Source organism: Saccopteryx bilineata, chromosome 6, assembly GCF_036850765.1.
Source record: "Saccopteryx bilineata isolate mSacBil1 chromosome 6, mSacBil1_pri_phased_curated, whole genome shotgun sequence".
In the NCBI taxonomy this organism is placed as follows: Eukaryota; Metazoa; Chordata; class Mammalia; order Chiroptera; family Emballonuridae; genus Saccopteryx; species Saccopteryx bilineata.
Genome location: NC_089495.1, coordinates 193403348 through 193430639, shown reverse-complemented (window position 1 = coordinate 193430639; position 27292 = coordinate 193403348). Strand labels below are relative to the sequence as shown.

General features: G+C 39.4%; 1 protein-coding gene across 4 annotated transcripts in view; it reads left to right on the top strand.

Annotated features, from left to right (window-relative positions):
* NCOA3 (nuclear receptor coactivator 3) overlaps positions 1–27292 on the top strand; it is a 112349-nt gene that overhangs the window by 73928 nt on the left and 11129 nt on the right. For all 4 annotated transcript variants that reach the window (XM_066235836.1, XM_066235837.1, XM_066235833.1 and 1 more), the window contains 15 exons: positions 9436–9540; positions 10332–10504; positions 10996–11096; positions 12650–12824; positions 13592–13780; positions 13952–14053; positions 17363–17503; positions 17774–17921; positions 18616–19007; positions 19177–20045; positions 21346–21481; positions 22490–22684; positions 23411–23686; positions 23777–23903; positions 27084–27255. In XM_066235836.1, coding sequence (XP_066091933.1) covers positions 9455–9540; positions 10332–10504; positions 10996–11096; positions 12650–12824; positions 13592–13780; positions 13952–14053; positions 17363–17503; positions 17774–17921; positions 18616–19007; positions 19177–20045; positions 21346–21481; positions 22490–22684; positions 23411–23686; positions 23777–23903; positions 27084–27255 — 3282 coding nt within the window. In that variant the 5' untranslated portion in view covers positions 9436–9454. The remainder of the gene's footprint in view (positions 1–9435; positions 9541–10331; positions 10505–10995; positions 11097–12649; positions 12825–13591; positions 13781–13951; positions 14054–17362; positions 17504–17773; positions 17922–18615; positions 19008–19176; positions 20046–21345; positions 21482–22489; positions 22685–23410; positions 23687–23776; positions 23904–27083; positions 27256–27292) is intronic.

Sequence of the window (27292 nt, the reverse complement as noted above, 5' to 3'; positions counted from 1 at the left end):
AATCAGTGATCACTCTTAAGACGCTTACTGAAGTGGGTTTTGATTTGAACCATTTTAGCTGGATAAATGATTTTATAAGATGTTCATAGTTAAGTTTTTGCCTCAGATATTCTCTAGTAATAATGAGTTGCCCCTCAGCTTTATTTCCCAGACATGCATAGGGAGGCTTTATGAAGTACAGAAAGGAGCTTGTTAAAGTCATGAATCATGAAACTGACCTTTGAACAGCAACCAAAAAACCAAGCTATGTTTTATTTAAAATTATTTGAGTGATGCTCTTTTCGTCCTATTCCTCAGCATTTTATATTCTTGCTTGTCGAAAATTTCTTCTCTGGCATGATCGGGACCTAGAGGCACAGGTTTTTAGCTCCACAGGGTATAGTAGTTGTCTTTTAAAGGGGGTTAGGCAAGCAGTTGAGGTAATTGTTCAGTTTAGACATTTTAACATTTCTACCTGTACTACTCCACCTTCCCAGATGGGCAGAGAAGGTAAATGATGTCAAGAGTGCTTTTTAAACTTTCTTTTTGGACTTTGCTATATATGTTCTCATTTGTTATTTGTATTGTTGTCATCCTGAAATCAACAGTGACTTTTAGAGATTGATTTGAAGAAAGAAATTATGTTTCCAGGCATGTAACTTATATGGATATAGAAACTTTTTAAAAATGATTCTTTTGAATTTAAAGTTATTTAGGCTAAGAGTGGAATTAGAGTCCCTGAAGAGTAACAAGCTGTGAGGTCAGAAGAAGAAGAAAAAAATAACATGGTGGAAACAGCAAGGACTGAGCCACATACCAACCTGCAGTAAAGATGATGACCCATTCAGGAAGTCTTATGAGTCAGACTTGCGTGTCATGTTGCTAGAATTAGAGACCATCTGCTCTACCCCTTTTCTTTTAGAGAAGGAGATCTAGCTGTGTTTTTCCTTTTAATACATTTCACGATTTCTCTTCTTCCCTCAGAACTTTTTATTTGAAAAATTAATTCATAGTGCTTTGTCAGCTTTACATTTCCACATTGTTAATTTTTGTAATGTTAGTGTCATGAGTAAAACCCATTGTAGCTTTCATTTTTGATACTGGTGGACAGGGCTAATTTCAGTACTGGGGGGTAATGTCTTGTTATTTTACGATTTTTACTCTGCTGGCCCTCCATTATAGGAATAGCTGTTCTACAGTTGGCAGGGCCATCATTCCCTGTATCGTTCACTGCTTGCGTAGTGCCACTTTCTGTTGCAGTTCTGCTTGTCTCTGCTATTTGGTTACCACCAGGTGGCTAATGTAGACAGCTCTTAAGTTTTAACATTTCTTCTAATACAGTACCTTTCTCCTCTGAGGCAAATAGAATGGATTATGTGAATGGGTCACCTGTTGTGATCATCTATCCTTTACATCTTTATAGTTTATTAATTACATTTATGTCAGATTTTTTTTTTTTTTCTGAGAGAGACACACACACAGACACGAAGAGAGAGAGATGAGAAGCATCAGCTCACAGTTGTGGCACCTTTGTTGTTCGTTGATTGCTTTCTCATGTGTGCCTTGACCAGGAGACTGCAGCTGAGCCAGTGATCCTTTGCTCAAGCCAGCGACCTTGGGCTCATATCTATGACCCCACTCTCAAGCGGATGACTCTGTTCTCAAGCTGGTGAGCCCACGCTCAAACTGGCAGCCTTGGAGTTTTGAACTTGGGTCCTCAGCATCTCAGGTCGATGCTGTATCTATTCACTGGGCCACGGCCTGCGCAGCCCTCATCGCTTATCTTAGTCTAGTGCTTTACCACTTAACTAACCTCAACGGGGCTAAACACTTTGTTTTTTCTCTTCTTTGCTTTCTCTGCTGCTTAAATTGACAACCTTAGGTTCAAATAGTACTTTGGATGTAGAAATATTTATGCCTATCGAAGAAAAATTAAGCCACAAATCTAGATGTAAAAAGAGATCATTAAAAAGAATTAGCGCTGTGTACTTCACTTAGTACCTTTGAATGTGCTTGGATGTCCTCTTTAGAATCTCCTAAAAGATGCTACTTATTCTTTATACCTGTTTATCCTAAGAATGCAGAAATCTATGACATTAGTTTTACTCTATTTTCATGGCATTATGTTAGCTACTAGCTACAGCTACCACACTATTTCAGTGGGGAATTGTTTTGAATTCCAGGCAGCTCTCTGTGTGTTGAGGTTAGCCTGCATCATCCGGGCTAATTTATTTGAATCTTTTTAATTTGTTGCCTTATAGGATATTTGTAGCTATTTTTCAAATGAGAGCAAAATTAGTGTTACTGAGCATGCATCTTTGTTCTTGGTGTTGTACCTCTGAGGGATCGCCATTATTCCCGTGCTTGCTTTTCATCCTTACCATAAACATGAATATGTAGGGTGTGGTTATCCCCAGTTTTCACAGGCGACAAGTTTACCTTCTAGTGAAATTGCGATTCAGCTCTGAAGTTTGATTCCAACAAGCTCTCATTGTCTTTTTATTGTATTTATAGTATACTATTCCCCAAAATTAGGGGATATTTCAAAATGAATATGAAGCAGTAAAAAGCATTTGATTTTGATTTTTATTAAACAAAAATATCAGAAAAGCAAATGACAAGTCAAAGAAAGTTGTTCAATTATGCGAATGAATGCAATACCAACTCTTATTTCATTGGTGAAAATGCACTGTACAAAAGGCTGAAAGTACCGGAGTATCTATATGTTTCCTGATTCCCTACTTTTTGTGAGCAGTATATAGCTGAAGGATTCAAACCCTTGAGTTTTATTTTGATAGCTTAAAGCCAGTATATTTTTTGGAATGGGAATACCCAAGTGAAAATAACATGTCAGAAAGAAGCAAAAATATTCTGTTCCTTACCCCAACGAATCTCTGTATTTTAGGAAGATTGTAGAGTTGGTCAAAAGTACAGCTAGGAGGATTGGAAGAGGAAGGAGAAGGAGAATGGAAGTTGAAAAAAGGAACAAGGGAGAATGGTGGTAGTAGTAAAAAAGAAAGAAGAAGGAGTTTGTAATAAAAGTTTCCTGCAAGTTTTTATAATGGTTTAGATTTTATATGAGGAAAATGGAGACAGAAAAGTGAACAGGAGTGTGGTGTTGTAACATGTTGTAATGAAGGTATGAAAAGTGATTAGAATAAAAAAGGGTAAGCTTCTTCTAATTGGGAAGATGATATAGCCTGCTCTTGAAGGATGAGTTAGGAGTATGCTAGATAAAAGAGGGATGAAGGGGAGATTTAAAGAGAAATTAATGACTTAAGGTTAAAAACAAAATAGGCAATAATTTCAGTGATCATCCTATGTCAGAAATCTCTCGGCATAGGTTATTTTGGTGGCTCCTGGTAGTAATGGTGGTTAGGAGGAAGTACAACTGATGTTTAGCGTAAAGCCAAAATCAGCTTATGAGGCTTAAGTTTAGGTCTGTCCTCATGTTTGAGATAGATTCAGTGCTTAAGTTGAAGGAGTCAGTGTAACCTTTAAAACAACTAAAGAATTACCCAGCTAGTTAGTATGCTGTCAGGAGAGGGTAATATGATTTAGATGGAATTGACTTGCTTAATTCCCTCTGCACAATGTATATTTGTGAACTTCAACTTTGTTGCTTATGTAGAGGTTGAAAAGTCTCTTGGCAACAAGCTTCCAGTTGCAGCCAACACCTGTCTTGGCTAATTGGTATGCCCAATTCTGATTCTTGAGCCTCTAGGGAATTTGTGTTTGAGTTCGACTTCATCAGGTTTAAACTGGAGCATAAATGTGAAGGGCCTTTGGGATCAGCCTCTTGATTGAAAAGGAAGAGGCAAACATACAGCCTGACCAGGTGGTGGTGCAGTGGATAGAGCATTGGACTGGGATGCGGAGGACCCAGGTTCGAGACCCCGAGGTCACTGGCTTGAGCGGGCTCATCTGGTTTGAGCAAGGCTCACCAGCTTGAGCCCAAGGTTGCTGGCTTGAGCAAGGGGTCACTTAGTCTACTGTAGCCCCCCCCATCAAGGCACATAATGAGAAAGCAATCAATAAATAACTAAGGTGCCACAACAAAGAATTGATGCTTCTCCTCTCTCTCCCTTCCTGTCTGTCTGTCCCTATCTGTCCCTCTCTCTGTCTCTGTCACCAAAAAAAGAAAAAAAAAAAGGCAAACATATAAAGGGAGACAAGAGAATGAAACCTTGTGGACAAAATGACTGTTAATTTACATTTTGGATGCTTTTCAGCTCAACTTATATATTAAGAAATGTATTTTACTTTGTTGCTCTCTGATAGCTCTTTTCCAAATTTGCTGGCATTATAAACTTTATAAAGATAGAGGAAAAGAATGACCAGGATTTGAGATTATTGTGTTTTCTGGTGGTATATGTCTGCACCAAGGTCGTCTATTGTAGACACCATTTATACTCTTTTTTTTAAAAAAATTGTAGGCTGGTAGGTTTTTCATAAGCTGTGGTCCCGTGCACTTGATTACAATATGTTCACTGGAACACTTAGCAAATTACTTTATAATTTTTATGTGTTTCCCCCTTCTGTTAGCATGTGAGTTCTAGCGGTATGTGTGCCATTCACTTCTGTTTCCTGGAACTAAAGATTCTGGGCCATGTAAGTGTTTGAACTGAAATGGAATTAAATTGAAAAATGGATTGCATTAGGTAGTGTATACTTAGCTTACTATACCTAACAGGTGATCAGCAACAAAACAAAAGGATATTACGAGTTACTTCTTTCCTCTTTTTTTCCCTCCTTGCCTCCTTTTAGCTCTTTTCTTTTTTTATTTATTTTTATTTTTTTTATTTTTTTTCATTTTTCTGAAGCTGGAAACAGGGAGAGACAGTCAGACAGACTCCCGCATGCGCCCGACCGGGATCCACCCGGCACGCCCACCAGGGGTGACGCTCTGCCCACCAGGGGGCGATGCTCTGCCCATCCTGGGCGTCGCCATGTTGCGACCAGAGCCACTCTAGCGCCTGAGGCAGAGGCCACAGAGCCATCCCCAGCGCCCGGGCCATCTTTGCTCCAATGGAGCCTTGGCTGCGGGAGGGGAAGAGAGAGACAGAGAGGAAAGCGCGGCGGAGGGGTGGAGAAGCAAATGGGCGCTTCTCCTGTGTGCCCTGGCCGGGAATCGAACCCGGGTCCTCCACACGCTAGGCTGACGCTCTACCGCTGAGCCAACGGCCAGGGCTAGCTCTTATTTTCTTTACCAGCACTGAATGAAAACATACATGTAGGAGTAGGAGATAGTCACTGGGAGAAGAAGCTTTCGTAATGGTTCCATGTTGGTGGACTTGTCTTTTTCCCTGCCTGTCCCTGTCCCCTAAAAACACACAGGCTGTATTTTTTTTTTCTTTTTTCACACAGGCTGTATTTTGTTCCAGTCTTCCCTCCATGATGCTGGTTCTCTTGGAGCTGCATGACAGATCGAAATAAAACCTTTGATAGTTTAGAAAATCTCATCTTGGAGGATTGAGCCTTTAGACTATCGGTGACTATGTGTGTAAAGTGTCTTGAGTGAGAGTGTCAGTTTGTAACTTGAGGTCTGGGCAGTGCCTTTATGTACGAATGTCTCATAACTTTTTTCTAAGAGCAGTTTTTTTTTTTGTTCTAATTGGCTTGAGCAATATCTGCTTTTACATAGTACTTCAAGCAGTTTTCAATAAATCAAATCTAAGTTGTTTGAAAAATTGTCTTAAGTAAATGATTCTCAGGAGACACCCAGAAACACTCCCTAATTAGCGTATTAATAATACCCTGTATAAGTCAGGCAAACAAGCCTGACCAATAAACTAAATTACGGATGGGATACTCAGAGAGTGCTCAGCCCCAGCATTTTATCTTACAAAATCCAAGAATAAAAATATTTGACAGACTATTTTAGAGTTCGTGTTTTTCTGATCCCAAGTTTTCTTCTTGCCGTATGAGCCACTGACTGTTCATTTTAAGTGGAAATAAGGGTCATGGTTAATACTGTATTAGACTATGTTAGAGGGCAACTTATTTGGTGACTTGTAATGAGTAGTTTTTAGGGGCTTGAGGCGAGTAGTAGCATTTAGTACCTGTTGAGCTTGAGCAGTTCCTTGCTTCGATGCCTATACTCCATGCTCCTAACTCTGGATGTAATAACTTCTCAGCGTTCTTATTGAGGAGCTGAGACATTTTCTGGCTAACTGATTGAAGATGGTGTGATTCAACAGTTGAAATGGTTTATTTGGGGGTAGGGTTGAGATAAAATGCCCAAGAAACATTTGATACCTATTTTGTTGGTTATAAAGTTTGAAGATGTCTCAGTTCTGCCACCCAGTATCTGTCTGTGATCTAGGGAAAAGTTGTGTAGCTTTTCCCTTATTTGTAAAATGGGAATGATAGTACATACTTTGGAGAGTTGCTGTGAGAAATTACATAGACTATGTGATAACGTATTTCCCATGTATAAGATGATCCCGTGTATTAAGACGCATCTTAATTTTGAGGACTGAAATTTGAAAAAAAATGTATTACATAGATAGTTATTGAATGCAGTTTTTATTCATCATAAAATTCATACAGCTCATCACTGTCAAAACTCCCATCCATTAGTTTGTCCTCATCTGTGTCTAATGATGAGTTACTGTCTTCAACAATGAGCGCAAAGATAGGTGCGAAAAACCGGGAAATGCAAGTAAATAAATCTACAACCACTGTATAAGACACCCAGTTGTTAGACCCTAAATTTTTGAAAAAAGTGCGTCTTATACATGGGGACACACGTTCTGTTTAGCATTGTAGCCACAAAAGTTACATACTCCTTCCTCTTATTATTTTAGTTGGTCTCTATGCCATTTGAGATTTCCTGGGTAATCTGCCTCCTCCCACTTTTGGCATGGCATGGCTTTTCTTAGGTTCTCACCAAGTAACTTTTTGCTTACCTAGTAACATTAGCAGTGTTGATTATCTTTTCCTTATGGACAGGGAGTAAGTATACATACTTCCTGTATCCTTGTCCATCTGGCTAGTTCACTATACACAATCAAGATTTTCACTCCTGTCTTAACCTCAGATACCCAAAGGGAAAGCTAGTTAATGCTGCTAAGCCATTTTCATGGCCTTTGAGCTGACAGGTGTAATTCTTTGCTGCTTTTTAGCTAAGTTTAGGAATTAAAGTTTAGGAATGTTCATTTTCTAGCAGTTTGTTTTATTCTGTTCATGTCTGAGCTTAAACACGGACTATATCTTGTTTTGTATAGAAATATTTGCAGTATTTATATGAGAAATTCTATTCAGTTACTATAAGATTATTGCTTATTTTAAATCTCATTTACTATGGGTCTACTTCTGACTTTTTCCCAATAATGCACACACATGGATAAAATTAGATTTTGATAGAATTGAAAGTTATTCTAAATTGCTACTATTCTGTACTTGAAGTAATTGCATAGAATATCTTGCTTAACTGTATAGTCAGCTCTCTGTATCTGTGGGTTTTGTATCCAACAGTTCTTTTGATCCGTGGTTGGGAATCTGTGGAATAAGACTAACTGTATGCATTCTTCTATGCCATTTTATGTAAGGGACTTGAACATTTATTTGATGTTTGGTGTCCAAGTGGGGGGGGGGTCCTAGAATCAATTTCCTGTGGATAATGAGGGATGACTATAAACTTAAAGTGTGTATTGTCATATTCATATGTTTAAGTAGTATAGCAGTAGAAACATTTCCTACAAGGAAAGTAATTTTAAGAATGGCTTAGAGATCTATATAGTTGAGTTCACATTGAATACATTTTGGGCCTTTGGATTTTGATTCAGTGAAAAGTCCACTGTAGTCATTTTTTGTACTGTGGTGTCAGGGGCTTGAAAAGGCTTTTGTGATTGGATTGTATTTTGAGTAGGCTTTAAAATAATAACATTAAGCCACTGTTAACTAAAGTTACTTTAAGTTCTTTTTCTCTCCTTTATTTTAACTTATGTTGTAAGGGTGAAAAAAAAAAGTCTTTGAAACATCTCAGCTTTTTAGCCTTTATTTTACTACCAAAATTATAGCTGGAATGAATATTTTGATATTTATTTTATACCTGGAACATCTGTTAAGACAGTGGTATAATCTAGAACTTCTGATTAGTAATCATGTGATTTTGATTTTTTTTAAAAGCTGCATAGTTTACGCTTGATCAGCATCTTGTGTGAAATTTTACATTTTTATTTCATCTCCCTTCTTGGTAGTATTGTGCCACCTAGTGGAAAGCTATGTCCCTTAATGCAATGGTTTTTTCATCTACTCACTGGTCCACCAGAAATTTAGTGCCAGTCCATGAAAGAGTTAGTCACCCTGATGTTGTATGAAGATTATAAAAACACTGCCTTAATGTATGTCTCAGAATGTAGATGGAATGTCAGATGCATTTTAACATGCTAATAAAAACAGTTTTCGAATGTTTGAACTTTTTGGTTGACTGGAATTCTTTAGGACGAATAAAATTCTTAGTAAGTGAAGACTTAGTACATGTCTTAAAATTATGAGCTCCTCAGTGTTAAAATCTGTTTTTTTAAAAATAAGAAATACTTGCCTGACCTGTGATGGTGCAGTGGATAAAGCGTCGATCTGGAAATGCTGAGGTCGCCTGTTCGAAACCCTGGGCTTGCCTGGTCAAGGCACATATGGGAGTTGATGCTTCCAGCTCCTCCCCCCCTTCTCTCTGTCTGTCTTCTCTCTCTCTCTCTCTCTCTCTCTCTGTCCCTCTCCTCTCTAAAAATGAATAAATAAAAAAATTTAAAAAAAAATTAAAAAATATCTTAAAAAAAAAAAAAGAAATACTCTATGTATCTATTTTCTTTATTAGTGAAACTACCCAAAGCATATTATATTTCTATCAGTTAAAATTAAAAGTGTTGTTTTGTGGATCTTGTTAAAATCTCCTCTGCCTCTTGGAGTTTTATTATTGTGGTATATCTAATCAGAATGTAGTGGGGTTTACATGTTATTTACACAGTTTAAGTTTACTTGGAAGTAACAGGAGAAAAACATATTGGCTGATAAATATCAATGAAATGATCTAAAGAAAAAAAATGCTACATTGAAAACTGCCTGAAATAATTTAGACTTTTATCATTTGAACACTTCTTACCCAATGATAAGCTCTTATTGTGCTTACTTGGGTATAAATTAAATTTTGGTTTTTATCAATTGAAGAGTTGGCAATTTCTTTGTCTTGTTATTAAATATGAAGAAGTTGCCTAATTCTTTGTAAGGTATTCAGCGTACACATTTCTGTTTTGGGGTTGGACATTCTACCTAATCAAACTGGAATATGAACTCTGAGGTTGTCTTCAGAATGATCATTTATTATAAAGAATATTGAGAATTATTTAATCAGTTAGGGAAAGTTCTGAATTACATAATGTGTATTCAAGCATAGGACATCTTTATAGGATCGCAGATATTTTGTAATGATTTTATCTTACTCTTCTTTCTTAGTTGCTGATGTATATTCACAATGAGCGGATTAGGAGAAAACTCCTTGGATCCACTGGTCCCTGATTCACGAAAACGCAAATTACCATGTGATACCCCAGGACAAGGGTAGGCAGTTTATTATTTGATTCTTCACCAAGGTCTCTTCCCCCTACCCTTATTTTTTTGGTTTAAAGTTTCTGTTATTTACAGTTTCTGGTTAGGTTTTTTTTGTTTTTGTCTCTGCTTAAGTACTATGATTTTGCTTTGTAGTAAGTAGAGTGGCACAGCGATGAGATGGACATCCTTATGATATGATAGATTACTGATTCTGATAGAAGTGAGAATTTATACTAACAGTGTGATACTGTAAGAAGCGTTTCTCAATAGAAGAGGTAGGAGTTAGCAGTAAATAGATAATGAAGGTTATTATAATTAAAATTTTTTAATATTTTAAAATAACATGATATAAGTTGATATTTTGGCATTTGTGAGGCTTACTCATTCTTTTCCTGAATGCAGTTAGAAACTTAAAAAATAGAAATAAAATATGGCATTATAATCAGTGATACTCTGTAGTCTTTAAAAAAAATATTTGCCAAGGTCAACATCATTTGAATTTTTATGTGATGGTTGCAAAATAAAAACAATCTACAATTGTAAAACCTTATTATTAATAATTATTCCCAGTTTCTAGATGATGAAACTTGAGATGAACTCTGCCCCAGGCTATCAAAAAGGTAGACTTGAATTTAGGTTTGCATGAATTTCCGCTACATTATGCTTGCCTCTTCAAGACAATGTTTTGATAGTTTCTATTGGTTGAATTTAGTTTAAGGTAATGGTGATTGCAAAGGACTGACTCTGCTCAGGGCTCTTTTGTGATTGGTATATTCATGTTTCCCTCCTCCTCTTCTTAGTCTTACCTGCAGTGGTGAAAAGTGGAGACGGGAGCAGGAGAGTAAATATATTGAAGAATTGGCTGAACTGATATCTGCTAATCTTAGTGATATTGACAATTTCAATGTCAAACCAGATAAATGTGCAATTTTAAAGGAAACAGTAAGACAGATACGTCAAATAAAAGAGCAAGGTAATACAAAGTAAGAAAAACACTGAAGTCTTTTAGAAGGAACTTGTGAACTGTGTTTGCATTTGTCTCTTTGCTACTTTGTTGCTTAGGTGGGGTCTACTGCTAATTGAGGCCAGCCTCTGTGGGAATGGACAAATGAGTTGACCAGCTTTACTCTTAAGGAAACCCTTAACAGAGAATTGAAAGAGGACCAGTGTTGCTCACCCTGTCAAATGTTAGTTCTTTTCCAGGAAGCCATGGGATAGTAGTACACTCAACAGTGAAAGAAAATTAGGGTATTTTTTTAATCTTCTGCCCTCCTGGGTAACTCTGAAGTTTAATTTAAAAAAAACATTGTAGCATCATTTTCTTATTAGGAAATATTGTGTATGTGCATATGAATGTGTGTGTGTGCGTGTGTGTGTGTCAGGGTGTCCTGAGCACTGTTTGAAGGTGGATTTAATCTATCACTGGTATATGTGCTATTTGTAGTACTGCTTTCTGTCTTTTAGGAAAAGCTGTTTCCAATGATGATGATGTTCAGAAAGCTGATGTATCTTCTACAGGACAGGGGGTTATTGATAAAGACTCTTTAGGACCACTTTTACTTCAGGCAAGTACATGGCTTTAGCTATCCAGTATGTTTTGTTGATTTAAAAAAAAATTGTTGAAATTTTGGCTAGGTAATGAAAACAAAAAGGCATGTTTCTTTTTATGAGACAGAACTCAGGATTTTGAATATGATGCTAGAATACGCTTGCATTTCTAATATATATCACTCAGGGGGCCTTTGGGGGGAAAGGGTTGTTCCCTTATAAAAATGTAGTTGCAAACTGGGAAAGCAAGCAAACAGACAAAAGAAGCAGGAGAGGAAAGGTAACCCATAATTTCAAAATAAATTTGGGCATATGTTAGCTCAGACTTTTTGGTGCATTTTTGTTTGATTAGTCATATGGCATACTATAGGTTTATATTCTTGAAGAAATTATATTAGATTTTTTTTCTTTTTTAAAAATTTCAATTACAGTTTATATTCAATATTATTTTGTATTAGTTTCAGGTATACAGCATAGTAGGTAAACAGTATACTTTACAAAATGTTCCCCTAATAGTTCTAGTACCCATCTGGCACCATACAGAGTTATTACAATATTATTGACTACATTCCTATGCTGTACTTACATCCCTATGACTATTTTGTAGCTACCAATCTGTACATGTCAATACCTTCACCTTTTTCACCTAGTCGCCCAAACTCTCTCCCCTCTGGCAATAATTTTAAGAATTAATGTGAATCGTTTTCTAAGTAGTTGTCTTAACTAGATATTATTAACTTAAAGCACTCACATAATGCTTTTCTTACTTGAAGTCGGGGCCTGAAGCCCTCCATAAAGTTCACTTGTTAACTTCTTTGAATTGTCTAGTTTGCTTCAACTACTTTTTAATTGATCAGTTCATTTCTCTTTGTAACTTCTCTTCAGAGTTGTATAGTCCCTGTTGCTTGGCTTGGTATCAAATGGACAAATAGGGCCCTAGCTGGGTAGCTCAGTTGGTTAGACTGTTGCCCTGACACGCCAGGGTTGTGGGTTTGATGCAGTCAGGGCACATACAAGAACCACCAGTGAATGCATGCATAAATGGAAATTGACATTTCTCCTTCTCTCTCTCTCTCTCTTTTTCTCTCCCTGTCTCTTTTTCTCTCTCCTTCTCCCCCCCTTAAAATCAATAATTAAAAAAATGGACAAATGGAAAGCACTGAGGAGGATGTTCTTATTTTTTAAAACTTTGAATATATAATTCTTTAAAAATTACTAGGTCAGGCATTCAGGTTTTTAAAAATTATTATTTATTTAAATTAAAGTGAGAGGAGAGGAGATAGAGAGACAGACTCTTGCATGTGCCCCAACTGGGATCCACCCAGCAACCCCTGTCTGGGGCCTGTGCTCGAATCATCCGAGCTCTCCTCAGCACCGGAGGCCAATGCTTTAACCAGTTGAGCCACTGGCTGTGAGAGGGGAAGAGAGAGAGAAGGGGGAGAGGGAGGAGCAGGGAAGCAGATAGTCGCTTCTCATGTGTGTCCTGACCCGGGATCAAACCCGGGACATCTGCACGCTGGGCTGATGCTCTTCAGTCCATTATATCCAATATTAACATATTCCATTTCAGGCATTGGATGGTTTCCTGTTTGTGGTGAATCGTGATGGAAACATTGTGTTTGTGTCAGAAAATGTCACACAGTACCTGCAATATAAGCAAGAGGACCTGGTTAACACAAGTGTCTATAATATCTTGCATGAGGAAGACAGAAAGGATTTCCTTAAAAACCTACCAAAATCTATAGGTAGGCCTTTAATGTATATTTTCTAAATAAATTGAAAAAAATTTTTTCTTCACCAGTTCTTAGAAAATTGAAGGTACAAGTGATTACATTTGTGTAGAAAGGCAAGTGGGCACATTTAGTAACACCATTTTCAAATGTGACCTCGGTGAATTTAGAATGCGGTATATATTCCATACGGCCAAAATATACAGTGAAATTTCTGTGTTAATAGAAATGATTCCAATATAGTAGTCTCTCCTTATCCTCTGGGATATGTTCCAAGACCCCAAGTGGATCCCTGAAACCATGGATAGTAGCAAACTGTACATTATATACCATGCTTTTTTCTATACATATAATTGTATCTTTTTCACTTAAAGAAGCATTTTATATCTTCTCTTACCACAAAGCACGGTAAGGGTTACTTGAATACAAGGACTGCTGCTGAGACACTTGATCTGATTGATAGCAGAGATAGCTGTGAAGTGACTAAGGGGTGGGAATGCGGGACAAAGGGGTGATTCACGTCCTGGCTGGGTGGGGCAGGACAGCATGCAATTGAAAACTTATGAATTGTTTATTTCTAGAATTTTTCATCTAATAATTTTGGACTATGGTTGACCACCAGTAACTGAAACTGTGGATAAGGGGGAACTTGACTGCATTGCCACCTTGAAATGTTAGTGTAGACATTACTGTGGAAAATGTGTGTAATGGGAAAATAGAACTTGAGTTCTTGATGATGGTCATAGACTGAATTGCCAGCTTTTAAAATTTATTTTCCTAAGTTAATGGAGTTGCCTGGACAAATGAGACCCAGAGACAAAAAAGCCATACATTTAACTGCCGTATGTTGATGAAAGCACCACATGATATTCTGGAAGACATAAACACTAGTTCTGAAATGCGCCAGAGATATGAAACCATGCAGTGCTTTGCCCTGTCTCAGCCACGGGCTATGATGGAGGAAGGGGAAGGTAAGAGCGATTGCATGTGTATGATGTTTATCAAACAAATAGCAGTCAAACTTGTAGTTTTGCAGTTTCCATTGTTATCATTCTTATTGAATTTCATGTCCTTACTCGCCTGTTGAGCAGTTGTCTTTAATGGTTATACAGATTTCTTACCTGGTGAAATTTTTATTGCAGATTTGCAGTCCTGTATGATCTGTGTGGCACGCCGCATTACTACAGGAGAAAGAGCATTTCCATCAAACCCTGAGAGCTTTATTACTAGACATGATCTTTCAGGTAAAAACTTTGTGTATTGCTTATGTACATGCTCATATAGAAAATTTTTAGGAAGGTTAACGATTTCTCCAGCTTGCACTGTCCGGGGATACGCAGTGTAATGAATGCTTTGCGCGGATTATTGACTATATTCTTATATAATCCTGAGAGAGAGTTTCATGAAAAACTGTAACGTTTGAGTTGGGTATATTTGACAAGAGGGCACCTGACTCTTTCTCCAAACAGCATTTCAAATCAAAGATTAGTATTTCTCTTCTCTAACTTTAAACCCATTTTTCGTAAAGAAATAAAATTTCAAAGATATAGACAATTTCAATGAGAATTACTGGAGTAATTCTTGACATCAACATGAACTTCAGTTTCAGACTGTCCTTTTTGACCACAGGAGTAAAGAATTAAAGCCAGTGTAGTTGGTAAGGCACCATGAAGAAATTAAACGTAGTGGCAGTGGAGTCTGTCTGTATTCACCCTCAGGGTCGTCACTTAACCATCTAAACCTGAAAGGCGATGCCAAAGGTTTATCACATATGCTGCATCTCAGACATGAGGAAATAGGCCTGGTGACAGAGAGGTTGTATTACTGGTCAAGATTATGGCTAATACGAGGAGAATTTGCATCAGGGTCTGCTTGATGTCAGAGCCTGAACTGTTTGCTTAGTGTCCACCATCTGGGCCTTTGATAAGTAATTTGATAAAATGGAGTAGGTTTAAATAAACATGACAAAACTAAAGCTGTTTTATACTCTCTTACTGTAAAAGAGCCATTTTTTTCAGTCATCAACCATTTTATAAATGCATTTTATAAATGCCAAGCTTAGTTACTTGTCTAGAGGCTGCTTGAGATTAGTTTTCACAGATATTAATAAAAAAGCAAAAGAATTATTTGTTTTCTCAATTCTCAGTCTCTTTACACTGATGAATGTGACTTTATATTGGAAAATTTTCTCTTACCTTGAGATAATTGAACCTTATGATAAGAATTATATTATTCTTTTAGAGTGGTTTGTTTTCTGTATCTGTTATGATTTCGCAGTCTAAATTTTCTCCCAAAATAACAATACTTTACATTTTACTGAAAATACAAATAAAACATCTTTACCAAGTCAGTTTAGGGAGTGGAACCTTTAATAATTTTTACCAGATATGTGGACTCTAATGAACAAAGTGAACTGAGGAATGGAATAGAGGCAGAGCTGAGGTCACAGGGAGCAGAGGGACAGCAGTCAGAGGGAAGGGGGATGAGGGGATGGGATCAGAGAAGGTGAAGGGATTAGTGAAATTATATATATATAACACAGAGATATAGAGATAACAGGACAGCAAATCCTAGAGGGAAGAGGGAAGGGAGTTGGGGGAGGGGGACAAAGAGGGTTTAAAAAGGGACACTGGTGGGGGGTGAGGGAGTTATATTCAGTGGGACACTTGAATCCATGTAAACACAATAAATTTTAAAAAAACCCACTAGGAAATAAACATGTAAAAAAAAATTCTCACCAGGATTTCCCCTTAGTACAAAAGCAATACATTTATTACAAAAGTTAGAAATTACCAAATAAGGAAAATCAAATACTTTTAGTCTGGTTAACATCTGAGAGCCATTTTACTATAGGAATAGTGGGTATTTTCCAGTTGCTGGTCGTTCTTCCTGGGAGGTTTGCACTCAACACAATACTGTTTTTGGCTTATGGAGAGATTTTATCTTCTGTCCCTTATGTGCCTGTTTCATTTAATACACTTTCCTGAGCCTCTATTTTGTGATTGTCAGGTGGCTTTCAGAGCTCAGCGCAGAGTAGGTGGTTGAGGACAGATCATTCTAACTTTTGGCGTAACACAAAGGTGTTTTACTCTTTGTGAAATGCATTTGTCTCTTCTCCCTAGTCATCTTTTTCCCCTGGTAAGGTCTTTATTTGTGATCATTAAAGATCTGAATTTTAAACAGATTCTTGGACTAGTGGCTCATATCCATCAGCTTATCCAACATCAGTGCCTTTTTAGCTTTTCTAGAGTGTTTTTCACCCTGAAGCTCCATGAGTTTTCCCAATGTAAACCTAATTTTCTTCGTTTTTACTTTTCTCTCAAATACTTCATGGGGCGGCTAGGTTGGCAAACCTTTTCTATGCCTTTTCCAGTCTGTCTGGGATCAAGTTTTTGATTACTTCTTTCAAGTCATTTGTCTACACATCTTGTGTCAGGCTTTCCACAATCATCTGGATTTGGTGGACCTTTTGGTGCTGAGCATAAGAGGTTGCCTGGACTTGAGTATTGAATTTTTTAGTAAAATTTGTGCAGAACAGGCAAAAACTACCATAGGTGGTTTTCACATCGACATGAGCTTTAGTTGTAGTCTGACACTTTTTGACCATGTTACATATTTTGTTACAGAAATCCACATCATGGATGTTGATTGTACAGTTTTTGCTCTGGACATTGTCAGCAATTATTTTGGATTTTCTAAATGCAACTTAAACATTCTTTAGATCAGCAAGGCTCACTTCAGTAACACAGCTGTTGAGACCATCAGAGGCAGCTTTGTTTCCTGGAGTCCGTGTGGTCAGTGTTTCCCCAGTATTTCTGCAAGGAGCACGGCTGGTGCTTTCCCGTCATACCAGTCTCTTTCCAGAGTGGGTCAGCCATGCTCTTCTTGGCTCTTTTTTGCCATTTTCTGTAAGGTGTTTGTTCTGGCAGCCTACCTGATACTGCTCAGAACTTGAAAAGTCAATATTTAAGGACTATCTTTATGAAACCCACTTTAATTTTATAGTGTATTGGAGTTGTATATATTTTGTCTCTTTAGTGTAGTTGATGTTAAGCAGAAGTTGTCAAACTTCCAGATTTGTGGACCATCAGTATTTGGTTAACTCTCTTAGTTTAGATTTTAAGTGTCCAAAAATGCAGTCACATCTCAGATGGAAAGAACTGTCCCTGCTAGCTGTTAGGCAGGTGTTTTCTCTTCTTAATGCAGGGACAGTATCTTCAGATGCAAATAATTTTATTGGTAGGTGCTGTTTGTTTGTTTATTTATTTATTTATTTATTTATTGCTTCAAATGAAAATGAAGCTGAGGTGATCTGGACATTCAGAAAGTGAAAGTTTTGTGATTCACTTTTATAGTCTGTATAGCAAAAACATTTAATGTACAAGTTTCTTGTAGGACTGTGCCCTCAAGGACAAAAGCTCTAGAGAGAGCAGACATTTGGAACAGAGGAGGTCAAGATTCAGTGTCTTTATTTTTTTAGTGCTAAGTCATGCAGTATGCAGCCAGTAAATACTTGTGGGGTTGAGTTTAAATTCTTATTTTCTATTTAATAGGAAAACTTGTCAATATAGATACAAATTCACTGAGATCCTCTATGAGGCCGGGCTTTGAAGATATAATCCGGCGGTGTATCCAGAGATTTTTTAGTCTTAATGATGGGCAGTCATGGTCCCAGAAGCGTCATTATCAAGAAGGTATAAAGAATTTAAGGTTGATTCTTGATGTTGTTTGTCATTGTGTTTGGCATGCTATAAAGCAGGGAGTAATACACATGACCGCAGTTATGTGTTTGGGGTAGGAACATGATTATTGAGCATTCTTAGTTTAGCCTGTTCTTAATTTTGGGGCAGGTCCAGTCTTTCACTGGATTTTGAAAACGTTATACTTGAAGTATATTTCTTTTCTCTTCTATATATATCTGCTTGCAGTTGTAGTGATTAGTTATGGGCTGTTTTCCCCAACAGCTTATATTCACGGCCATGCAGAAACTCCAGTGTACAGGTTCTCTTTGGCCGATGGAACTATAGTGACTGCACAAACAAAAAGCAAACTCTTCCGAAATCCTGTAACAAACGATCGTCATGGCTTCGTCTCTACCCACTTTCTTCAGAGGTAACAGTAGATTGTGTGTTTACATGTGAGACGCAGCGTGTTCTCAACGTGCTGTATTAGTAATGTAAAAAGAGAGAATTTAATAGGAGTTAAAAGCAAGAAGGATGTTAGATTTGCTGAAGTGAGTTTAGATTCCTGGATTATATGTTTTCTTTAAGGTTATATTTGTATGTGAAAATGAGTATTTTTGTTCATTAAATAATTACTTCCTGGGAGATTGGAAAATGGGAAGGCTAGAGGAGAAAAGCCTATAAAATCTGACTACCTCTGTTACCTTTCATTTCTAGTGATACATTACATTGCCTTCAGGATTGAATTTAAAATGTGAAGGTAGATTTCAAGAATAGTTGCTATTGCTGTTACTGATGGCAAATGAACACCACCTGAAGGAGTGTTCGCTCATTTATTATCTGGGGTAGTTTGCTAGCATCTCCAGGTTCATTCCCAGATAGACGGCAGTTCTAGTAAAGCCGCACCGAGGTTCCAGTTAACACAACTGTTGACCTTTCACATGCTGTTTTTGGTAGTGGCTTAGTAAAAAGTATGTTATCAGGTAATAATTGATCAATATCTAGATGGGAATTGTCATTATGTATCAGAATAATGCTAAGAAGTTAAGTTCTTGGGCACTTGATTCTTTTTAAAAAGTCTGGTTCAGGGCTTTAATGCATGCCTGTGAATTTTTTCTTTGCAGGGAACAGAATGGGTATCGACCAAACCCAAATCCTGTTGGACAAGGCATTAGGCCTCCAGCAGCTGGATGTAATAATCCGGTAGGTGGCATGAACATGTCACCAAACCAAGGCTTACAGATGCTGAACAGCAGGACCTATGGCTTGGCTGACCCCAGCACCACAGGGCAAATGAGTGGAGCTAGATATGGGACTTCCAGTAACGTAGTTTCTATGAACCCTGGGCCAGCCATACAGTCACCTTCTTCCTACCAGAACAGCAACTATGGTCTCAACATGAGTAGCCCCCCACATGGGAGTCCTGGTCTTGGCTCCAGCCAGCAGAATATCATGATTTCTCCTCGTAATCGTGGGAGTCCAAAGATGGCCTCACATCAGTTTTCTCCTGTTGCAGGTATTCCTGTTGGCATTGCCTTTTCTTTTTTCTTTTTGGTAATTTCTTTTCTTTCCATAGCACTGTAATTCTTATGAAGTTAATTCATTTTATAATAGCAACTGAAGAGTTAAGTGGTGTTTTGCTATAGAGTTGGTCAGTCTAATCATTTTTTTCCCTCCAAATCCAGGTGTGCACTCTCCCATGGGGTCTTCCGGCAACACTGGGGGCCACAGCTTTTCCAGCAGCTCTCTCAGTGCCCTTCAGGCGATCAGTGAGGGCGTGGGGACGTCTCTTCTATCTAGTTTGTCTTCACCAGGCCCCAAGTTGGACAACTCTCCCAATATGAATATAACTCAACCAACTAAAGTGAGCAGTCAGGATTCAAAGAGTCCCTTAGGCTTGTATTGTGACCAGAATCCAGTGGAGAGTTCAACGTGTCAGTCAAATAGCAGGGATCACCTTAGTGACAAAGACAGTAAGGAGAGCAGTGTGGAAGGGTCAGAGAATCAGCGAGGTCCTCTGGAAAGCAAAGGCCATAAAAAATTACTGCAGTTACTTACCTGTTCTTCTGATGACCGGGGTCATTCCTCTTTGACTAACTCCCCCCTGGATTCAAGTGCTAAAGAGTCTTCCATTAGTGTCACCAGCCCCTCTGGGGTCTCCTCTTCAACCTCTGGAGGAGTGTCCTCCACGTCCAATGTGCACGGGTCACTCCTGCAGGAGAAGCACCGGATTTTGCACAAGCTGCTGCAGAATGGGAACTCACCAGCGGAAGTGGCCAAGATTACCGCAGAGGCCACTGGGAAAGACACCAGTAGTACAGCATTTTGTGTTGAAGGAAATGTCAAGCAGGAGCAACTAAGTCCTAAGAAGAAGGAAAACAATGCCCTGCTCAGATACCTGCTGGACAGGGATGATCCTAGTGACACACTTTCTAAAGAACTACAGCCCAAGGTGGAGGGAGTGGACAGCAAAATGAGTCAGTGCAGCAGCTCCACGGTTCCTAGCTCGAGCCAGGAGAAAGATGCGAAAGTTAAGACAGAGGCAAATGAAGAGGTAATTTGTTTTCTCTGTATTCTAGCCTAGTCATTGTTTCATCATTGTATTTCTGTGTGGGAGGGACAATGTTTTATACACAAATTCTTATCTTCTCTTTCAGGTTTGTTTAATGTAAGTTAATCTTGAGCTATTATTTCTTTGTAATTCTTTTGGGCATCAGTAAAGTTTATTATGATGCAATTTAGAAATACCAGATGTATATTCTTTAAAACTTGTTGGTAGCCAATTTGAAATTTTTTATGGAGGTGTTTGTTGTTGGAATGTGCAGACTGGGTCATTAAGGGTATGATAGAAAGAAATGGCGGGGGGACTTTTGTATTAAGCAACAACATTTTGATTTTTACGTAAAAGCACATTTTATGTACACAATCACATTCTATATAAACATAAGCACTTCCCAAGCTCTGCTTGAGGAATACTATTCTAGGAGACGTTAAAATTTGCCCAAGAAAATTAAAGTCTTGGAGATGTCCTACTGTTAGAATTTCTTTCTTCTTTTTTCTTTTTTTTTGGAGAGAGAGATAGACAGGAAGAGGGAGAGATGAGAACCCACCAATTCACAGTTGCAGCACTTTTTAGTTCTTTGATTGTTTCTTATACATGCCTTGACTGGGGGCCTCCAGCTGAGCCAGTGACCTTGGGCTCAAGCCAGTGACCATGGGATCATGTCATTGATCCCATGCTCATGCAGGTAACCCCACGCTCAAGCCAGATGAGCCTGTGTTCGAGTCAGCATCTTGCTTGGGGTTTCGAACCTTGGACCTCAATATCCCAGGCCAATGCTCTATCCACTGTGCTTCCATTGGCCAGGCAGCCTGTCTCTTTTAACTTTGCTTAAGCTAGTATTTTTCAAATTTATTGACCAAAAGTCAATAAATTAAAGCATGCTTTTGAATATTGTATTAAACATCAACTTGTTGCTTTTGATATTAATCATGCTTGCTTTCAGAAGGTATGTGTAGATACAGACATCTCTGTCTACTGATACTGGCAGAATTTAGCTGGAAAATATCCTACAGATTGAGAATGTAACATTTACTGTAAATTAAGGAAGTGTCCCTTTGAAAGCACTGCCAAACCCAGGGATTTGTCTTAGTACTTTAGACTGTTCTTTCAGGGAAGACGACAGGGTGGGTGAGAGGGGAGTCATAATCAGCCAACTTTTAAGTTGGGAATTCTCATTTCAGGTATCATTGTATTTCATTGTCCGCATTTCACCTATGTTCTTCCAGTGAATATGTTTATACCTGTGTACCTAGTAATGTACACAGGTTAAATTCTACAATTTTATTTTCAGGGTTCTGGAGATCTGGATAATCTAGATGCTATTCTTGGGGATCTGACCAGTTCCGACTTTTACCATAATTCCATATCCACAAATGGTAGTAATCTGGGAACCAAGCAACAAATGTTTCAAGGAACTAATTCTCTGGGTAAGAGAGAACGGGGTTTTATTCTTGCTGCCTTTTAAACTTTTCTGCACACTTGTGTGTTCCCTTGCATTAAGACTGGGGTCCAGCTGGCATGTATAACCAAAATGCATACTGTGCCTCTCAGTTTCTTTTACTAATTTATAATTATGTGTTTTTAAAAACTTTTGGGATATTTTCCTATTTTTAAAACATCCCCTATTTCTAATTAATATGATACCAGTAATCATGACACTTACAGGAAAATGTTCATCTTAGGTTGGTCTAGATGAGTAGTAGGTACAAGGGCATATATTTTTCTAGGTGGAGAGAATTGGATAAAAAAGCAACCAAAATTGTAGCTCAAAACCTGTCCTTTGATACTTAGGGAATCTTGTCATTTAATTATGAGACTTCTCTTCCTCAGTGTTTGCTGGTTTCAGCCTGTCTTCTATAGGTATGTCTTTCCTGGCTCATCAATTTAATTAGGATATATGTATCAATTGAAAAAAGTAGTATTTGTTTTTTTTGTTTTCAGTGTCACTGTTTTCTAAACTGAAATGGATAATCAGGTTAATGAAATAGATTGGAAAAAATAAAAAGATTAGGAGGAAATTTCATGTTTCATTGCTTGTTTGATTAGAAGGCAGCTTATCAGGTCATGTTTAAGTGTAAAATTTTAAACAGAGAAGCCAAAATAAGACAGATGGGAAGAACCGTCAGGACTTTGAAACATGGGTAGCATTTTCAGTGTTAAGTGCAGCAGAGTAGGAATTACCATGTGAGACTACAGAGCAGAGCCCATTACTTCAGCCAGTGCTGAGACTCTACTTCGACTTTGTTTGGAGTACAAGATGGGGTTTTTAATTTTTTAATTTTTTTTTTAGTGTTTATATTGTAAAGGAAGACAGTGCTTGTTTTAGTAAGAAAGACATTCTCGGGTGGGTGGTATTTGTATTTATCGCTTGTGCTTGTTTATATATTGAATCGTCAGAGGATATTTATATGTATTATGCTCTGTGTTTTCAATAGGTTTGAGGAGTCCACAGTCTGTGCAGTCCGTTCGCCCCCTGTATAACCGAGCAGTGTCTCTGGATAGCCCCGTTTCTGTTGGTTCCAGTCCTCCAGTAAAGAATATCAGTGCTTTCCCCATGTTACCAAAACAACCCATGCTGGGTGGGAATCCAGGAATGATGGATAGTCAGGAAAATTATGGTTCAAATATGGGTATGTTATTTCTGATTAGTATTTGTGATTAAAATTTTCTTTTGGGAAAAGCAAATTTAATACTTAAAGCCATTTAGCTGGAATTAAGTAATAGGTTTTTGAATAAGAGTAGCATAATGATACTTTCATGAGTATCCCATTTATTCTGTGTTTTGGTTATTTAAACTTATCTTTTTTATTACTCAGTGAGAGGAGGGGAGGCAGAGAGAGAGAGAGAGAGAGAGAGAGACTCCCACTTGTGCCTCAACCAGTATCTACCCAGCAAGCCCACCAAGGGGCGATGCTCTGCCCATCTGGGGCGTAGCTCCGTTGCTTAGCAAGTGAGCTCTTCGTACCACCCAAGGCAGAGGCCATGGAGCCATACTCAGCGCCTGGGGCCAACTTGCTCCAATTGAGCCATGGCTGCCAGAGGGGGAGAAAGAGAGAGAAAGGGGGAGAGGTAGAAAGCAGATGGGCACTTTTCCTGCGTGCCCTGACCGGGAATCGAACTTGGGACATCCACAGTTATTTAAACTCTTAGAGAATTTTGGTCTAAGACATTTTTCTAACCTGTGTGAATGCATAGTGGCCCATGAAAAATGTCATAATAGTTAGCTAGACCTATTTTTAGGATGACAAAACACTGTTTTCTTATGGCTGATACTGTATAGCATGACTGTACCTACATGACATAAGAAGGATTTCATTATAATATGGAAAAGACCTAATCATTTCTACCTGTTGTAGGTGGGCCAAACAGAAATGTGACTGTGAATCAGACTCCTCCCTCGGGAGACTGGGGCTTACCAAACTCAAAGGCCAGCAGAATGGAACTTATGAGTTCAAACTCCATGGGAAGGCCAGGGGTGGATTATAGTGCTTCTCTACCCAGACCTACAATGGGTGGCTCCATGCCCGCCTTGCCTCTTCGGTCCAGTAGCATTCCAGGTGTGAGACCAATGTTACAGCAGCAGCCGCAGCCGCAACAGCAACAGCAGCAGCAGCAGCAGATGCTTCAAATGCGTAAGCATCCCCTTTGTAAAGAAAATTAGATGTCTTAGGATAATTTTTGCTATTAACTTATTTGAAATGTATTTCTTTTTGGTTTCCCAGGGCCTGGTGAAATTCCCCTGGGAATGGTGGTCAGTCCATATGGTCCAGCAGCACCATCTAACCAACCAGGTTCCTGGCCAGATGGCATGTTAGCCATGGACCAAGGCCCTCACGGGACTCAAAATAGGTGGGGCTTTATTATGTGACTCTATAGAAAATGTTAACATCGGCTTATCTAGGAAAAAGTTGGAGCACAGGAACAAACCTGAAAGAGAATGAGAACAGCTCTGTGATTGGGTACTCAGGGATGATCTGGGTGTTTTTGGGATAATGCATGTAAAACAAGGCTGAGGCAGCAAGCAGGGGCTTTCCTGGGGCGGGGCAGGCTCTGTTGTTCAGTCACCAGGACTCTGGGTGATCACATCTCAGAGCCTCTTCTGTGAGGTAGTTGTCTCTCATATATAATCTTCCTCCACGAGGGGGAGGTACATTAACACCAACTTCACAAGATAAATGGGGGATAAGCCTATTTTTTTTTTTTTTGTATTTTTCTGAAGCTGGAAATGGGGAGAGACAGTCAGACAGACTCCCGCATGCACCCAACCGGGATCCACCCGGCACGCCCACCAGGGGCAATGCTCTGCCCCTCCGGGGCGTCGCTCTGCCGCCTGGGGCAGAGGCCAAGGAGCCATCCCCAGCGCCCCGGGCCATCTTTGCTCCAATGGAGCCTTGGCTGCAGGAGGGGAAGAGAGAGACAGAGAGGAAGCAAATGGGCGCTTCTCCTATGTGCCCTGGCCGGGAATCGAACCCAGGTCCCCCGCATGCCAGGTCGACGCTCTACCGCTGAGCCAACCGGCCAGGGCCTGTTTGTTTTTTTTAATGAAATGAAGATATATATTTTTTTTAATTAATTTATTTTTTACAGAGACAGAGAATGAGTCAGAGAGAGGGACAGACAGACAGGAACGGAGAGAGATGAGAAGCATCAATTACTAGGTTTTCATTGCGTGTTGCAACACCTTAGTTGTTCATTGATTGCTTTCTCATATGTGCCTTGACCGTGGGCCTTCAGCAGACCAAGTAACCCCCTGCTGGAGCCAGTGACCTTGGGCTCAAGCTGGTGGGATCTTTTTTGCTCAAACCAGATGAGCCCGCGCTCAAGCTGGTGACGTCAGGGTCTCGAACCTGAGTCCTCTGCATCCCAGTCCGACGCTCTATCCACTGCACCACCGCCTGGTCAGGCAAAACCTAGTTTTTATGGAAAATTAATATATCAATATAAGGATTGGGGCCCTGGCCGGTTGGCTCAGCGGTAGAGCGTCGGCCTAGCTTGCGGAGGACCCGGGTTCGATTCCTGGCCAGGGCACACAGGAGAAGCGCCCATTTGCTTCTCCACCCCTCTGCCGCACCTTCCTCTCTGTCTCTCTCTTCCCCTCCCGCAGCCAAGGCTCCATTGGAGCAAAAAATGGCCCGGGCGCTGGGAATGGCTCTGTGGCCTCTGCCTCAGGCGCTAGAGTGGCTCTGGTCGCAACATGGCGACGCCCAGGATGGGCAGAGCATCGCCCCCTGGTGGGCAGAGCGTCGCCCCATGGTGGGCGTGCCGGGTGGATCCCGGTCGGGAGCATGCGGGAGTCTGTCTGACTGTCTCTCCCCGTTTCCAGCTTCAGAAAAATGAAAAAAAAAAAAAAAAAAGATTGGATAATTCTTTTGAAATTTACTTAAAACAGTTCAGGGATGATGGTGACAGTGAACTATAGCACTCTTTTTTGGTAAAAGATTGTGGGTTATGATTATATTTCATTTTTGTTTAGCTTGGTAACTCATTTGCATAAAAGAGGCTACCTGTCAATGTCAATTTGAACTTGACTTTTATAATAAATTAAGCTAAGAAAAAATGAATTGATCTTTTGAGTAGTCAGTGATGAAACGACATGAATTTATTACCTTGAGTGCTGCTCCACCCAGTAAAGAATAAATAGTTTCATCATAGAAATTTCCTGAGTCAGGAAAAATGTCTCGCTCTGTGTCCTTTTAATATGCTGGAGGACTGTGGCACCTTGCTGTGGGTGTGTGGAGTTTGTATTATACTTGTCACTACGTGTGAGCTCTGTGGGCCAAGTATAACAAAACGTTGTTTTGGCAGGTTCCGGGCCTCAGTTCATTGGTAGTGTAACATTTCTATCCTTTTTCCTGTTCCTTTGTTGATTTCTCAACTTAAGTGACTGTTACCACCTCTATTCTTGTAGAATTTTGAAAACTGCACCTTCCTCCCTGAACCTAACTTCTGCTATCCCCCAAATGCTTAGGGGTCTAGCAGTTACATTTTAGTGGTGGGAGGGAGGAGGCTTAATAAGCCAGATATTGTGATTGAAGAAGTCTTGGTGAATTTAAAATTGTGGGCCTTAAATTTATTTTAAAAATTATTTTTTAATTTATTGGTATTTCAGAGAGAGGAAGGGAGGAGAAAGTGAGAGAGAAACATTGATTTGTTGTACCACTTATTTATGCATTCTTTGGTTGGTTCTTGTATGTACCCTGACCAGGGATCGAACCCACAACCTTGGCATAACAGGACAGTGCTCTAACCCAGTGGGCGGCAAACCGCGGCTCACGAGCCACATGTGGCTCTTTGGCCCCTTGAGTGTGGCTCTTCCACAAAATACCATGTGCAGGCACAAAGGCCAGCTTAGGAGTACCCTGATTAAGTTAATAACAATGTACCTACCTATATAGTTTAAGTTTAAAAAATTTGGCTTTCAAAAGAAATTTCAATCATTGTTCTGTTGATATTTGGCTCTGTTGACTAGTGAGTTTGCCGACTACTGCTCTAACCTACTGAACTACCCAGCCAGGGCTTGGACCCTAAGTTTAAATTGATACCATTTGCTAGTTTCTGCTACTCAATTGTTTATTATTTATCTTTAACAGTGTTTGAGTTGTCACATATTAAAAATATTGTGTGTAGTTATTGTTTTTAATTGTGAAGAGGAAAAGCACCACTGAAATTGATTGTGCCCTGGCCATTTGGCCCAGTGCTAGAGTATTGGCCTGGTGTGTGGAAGTCCTGAGTTCGATTGCCGGTCAGGGCAAGTGACCCCCCCCCCCCCCCCCCATGCAGCCATGACTTGAATGGTTTGAACAAATTTGGTCCTGGGCACTGAGTATGTATGGCTCCATGGCCTCACCTCAGGCACTAAAATAGCTCAGTTGCTGAGCAACAGAGCAATAGCCCCAGATGGGCAGAGCATCACAGGATTGTGGGCTTGCAGGGTGGATCCCGGTCAGGGTGTATGCAGGAGTCTGTCTCTCTGCCCTTTGCCTCTCATTTAATAAAAGAAAAAGAAATTGATTTTAAGTCTCTTTGTAGGCCACTTCTTAGGAATTCCCTGGATGATCTCCTTGGGCCACCTTCTAACCTAGAAGGACAGAATGATGAAAGAGCATTGTTGGACCAACTGCACACTCTCTTGAGCAACACTGATGCCACAGGCTTAGAAGAAATTGACAGAGCTCTGGGCATCCCTGAACTTGTGAATCAAGTAGGTAGCATTAACATAGAAATAGTACGTGTGTGCA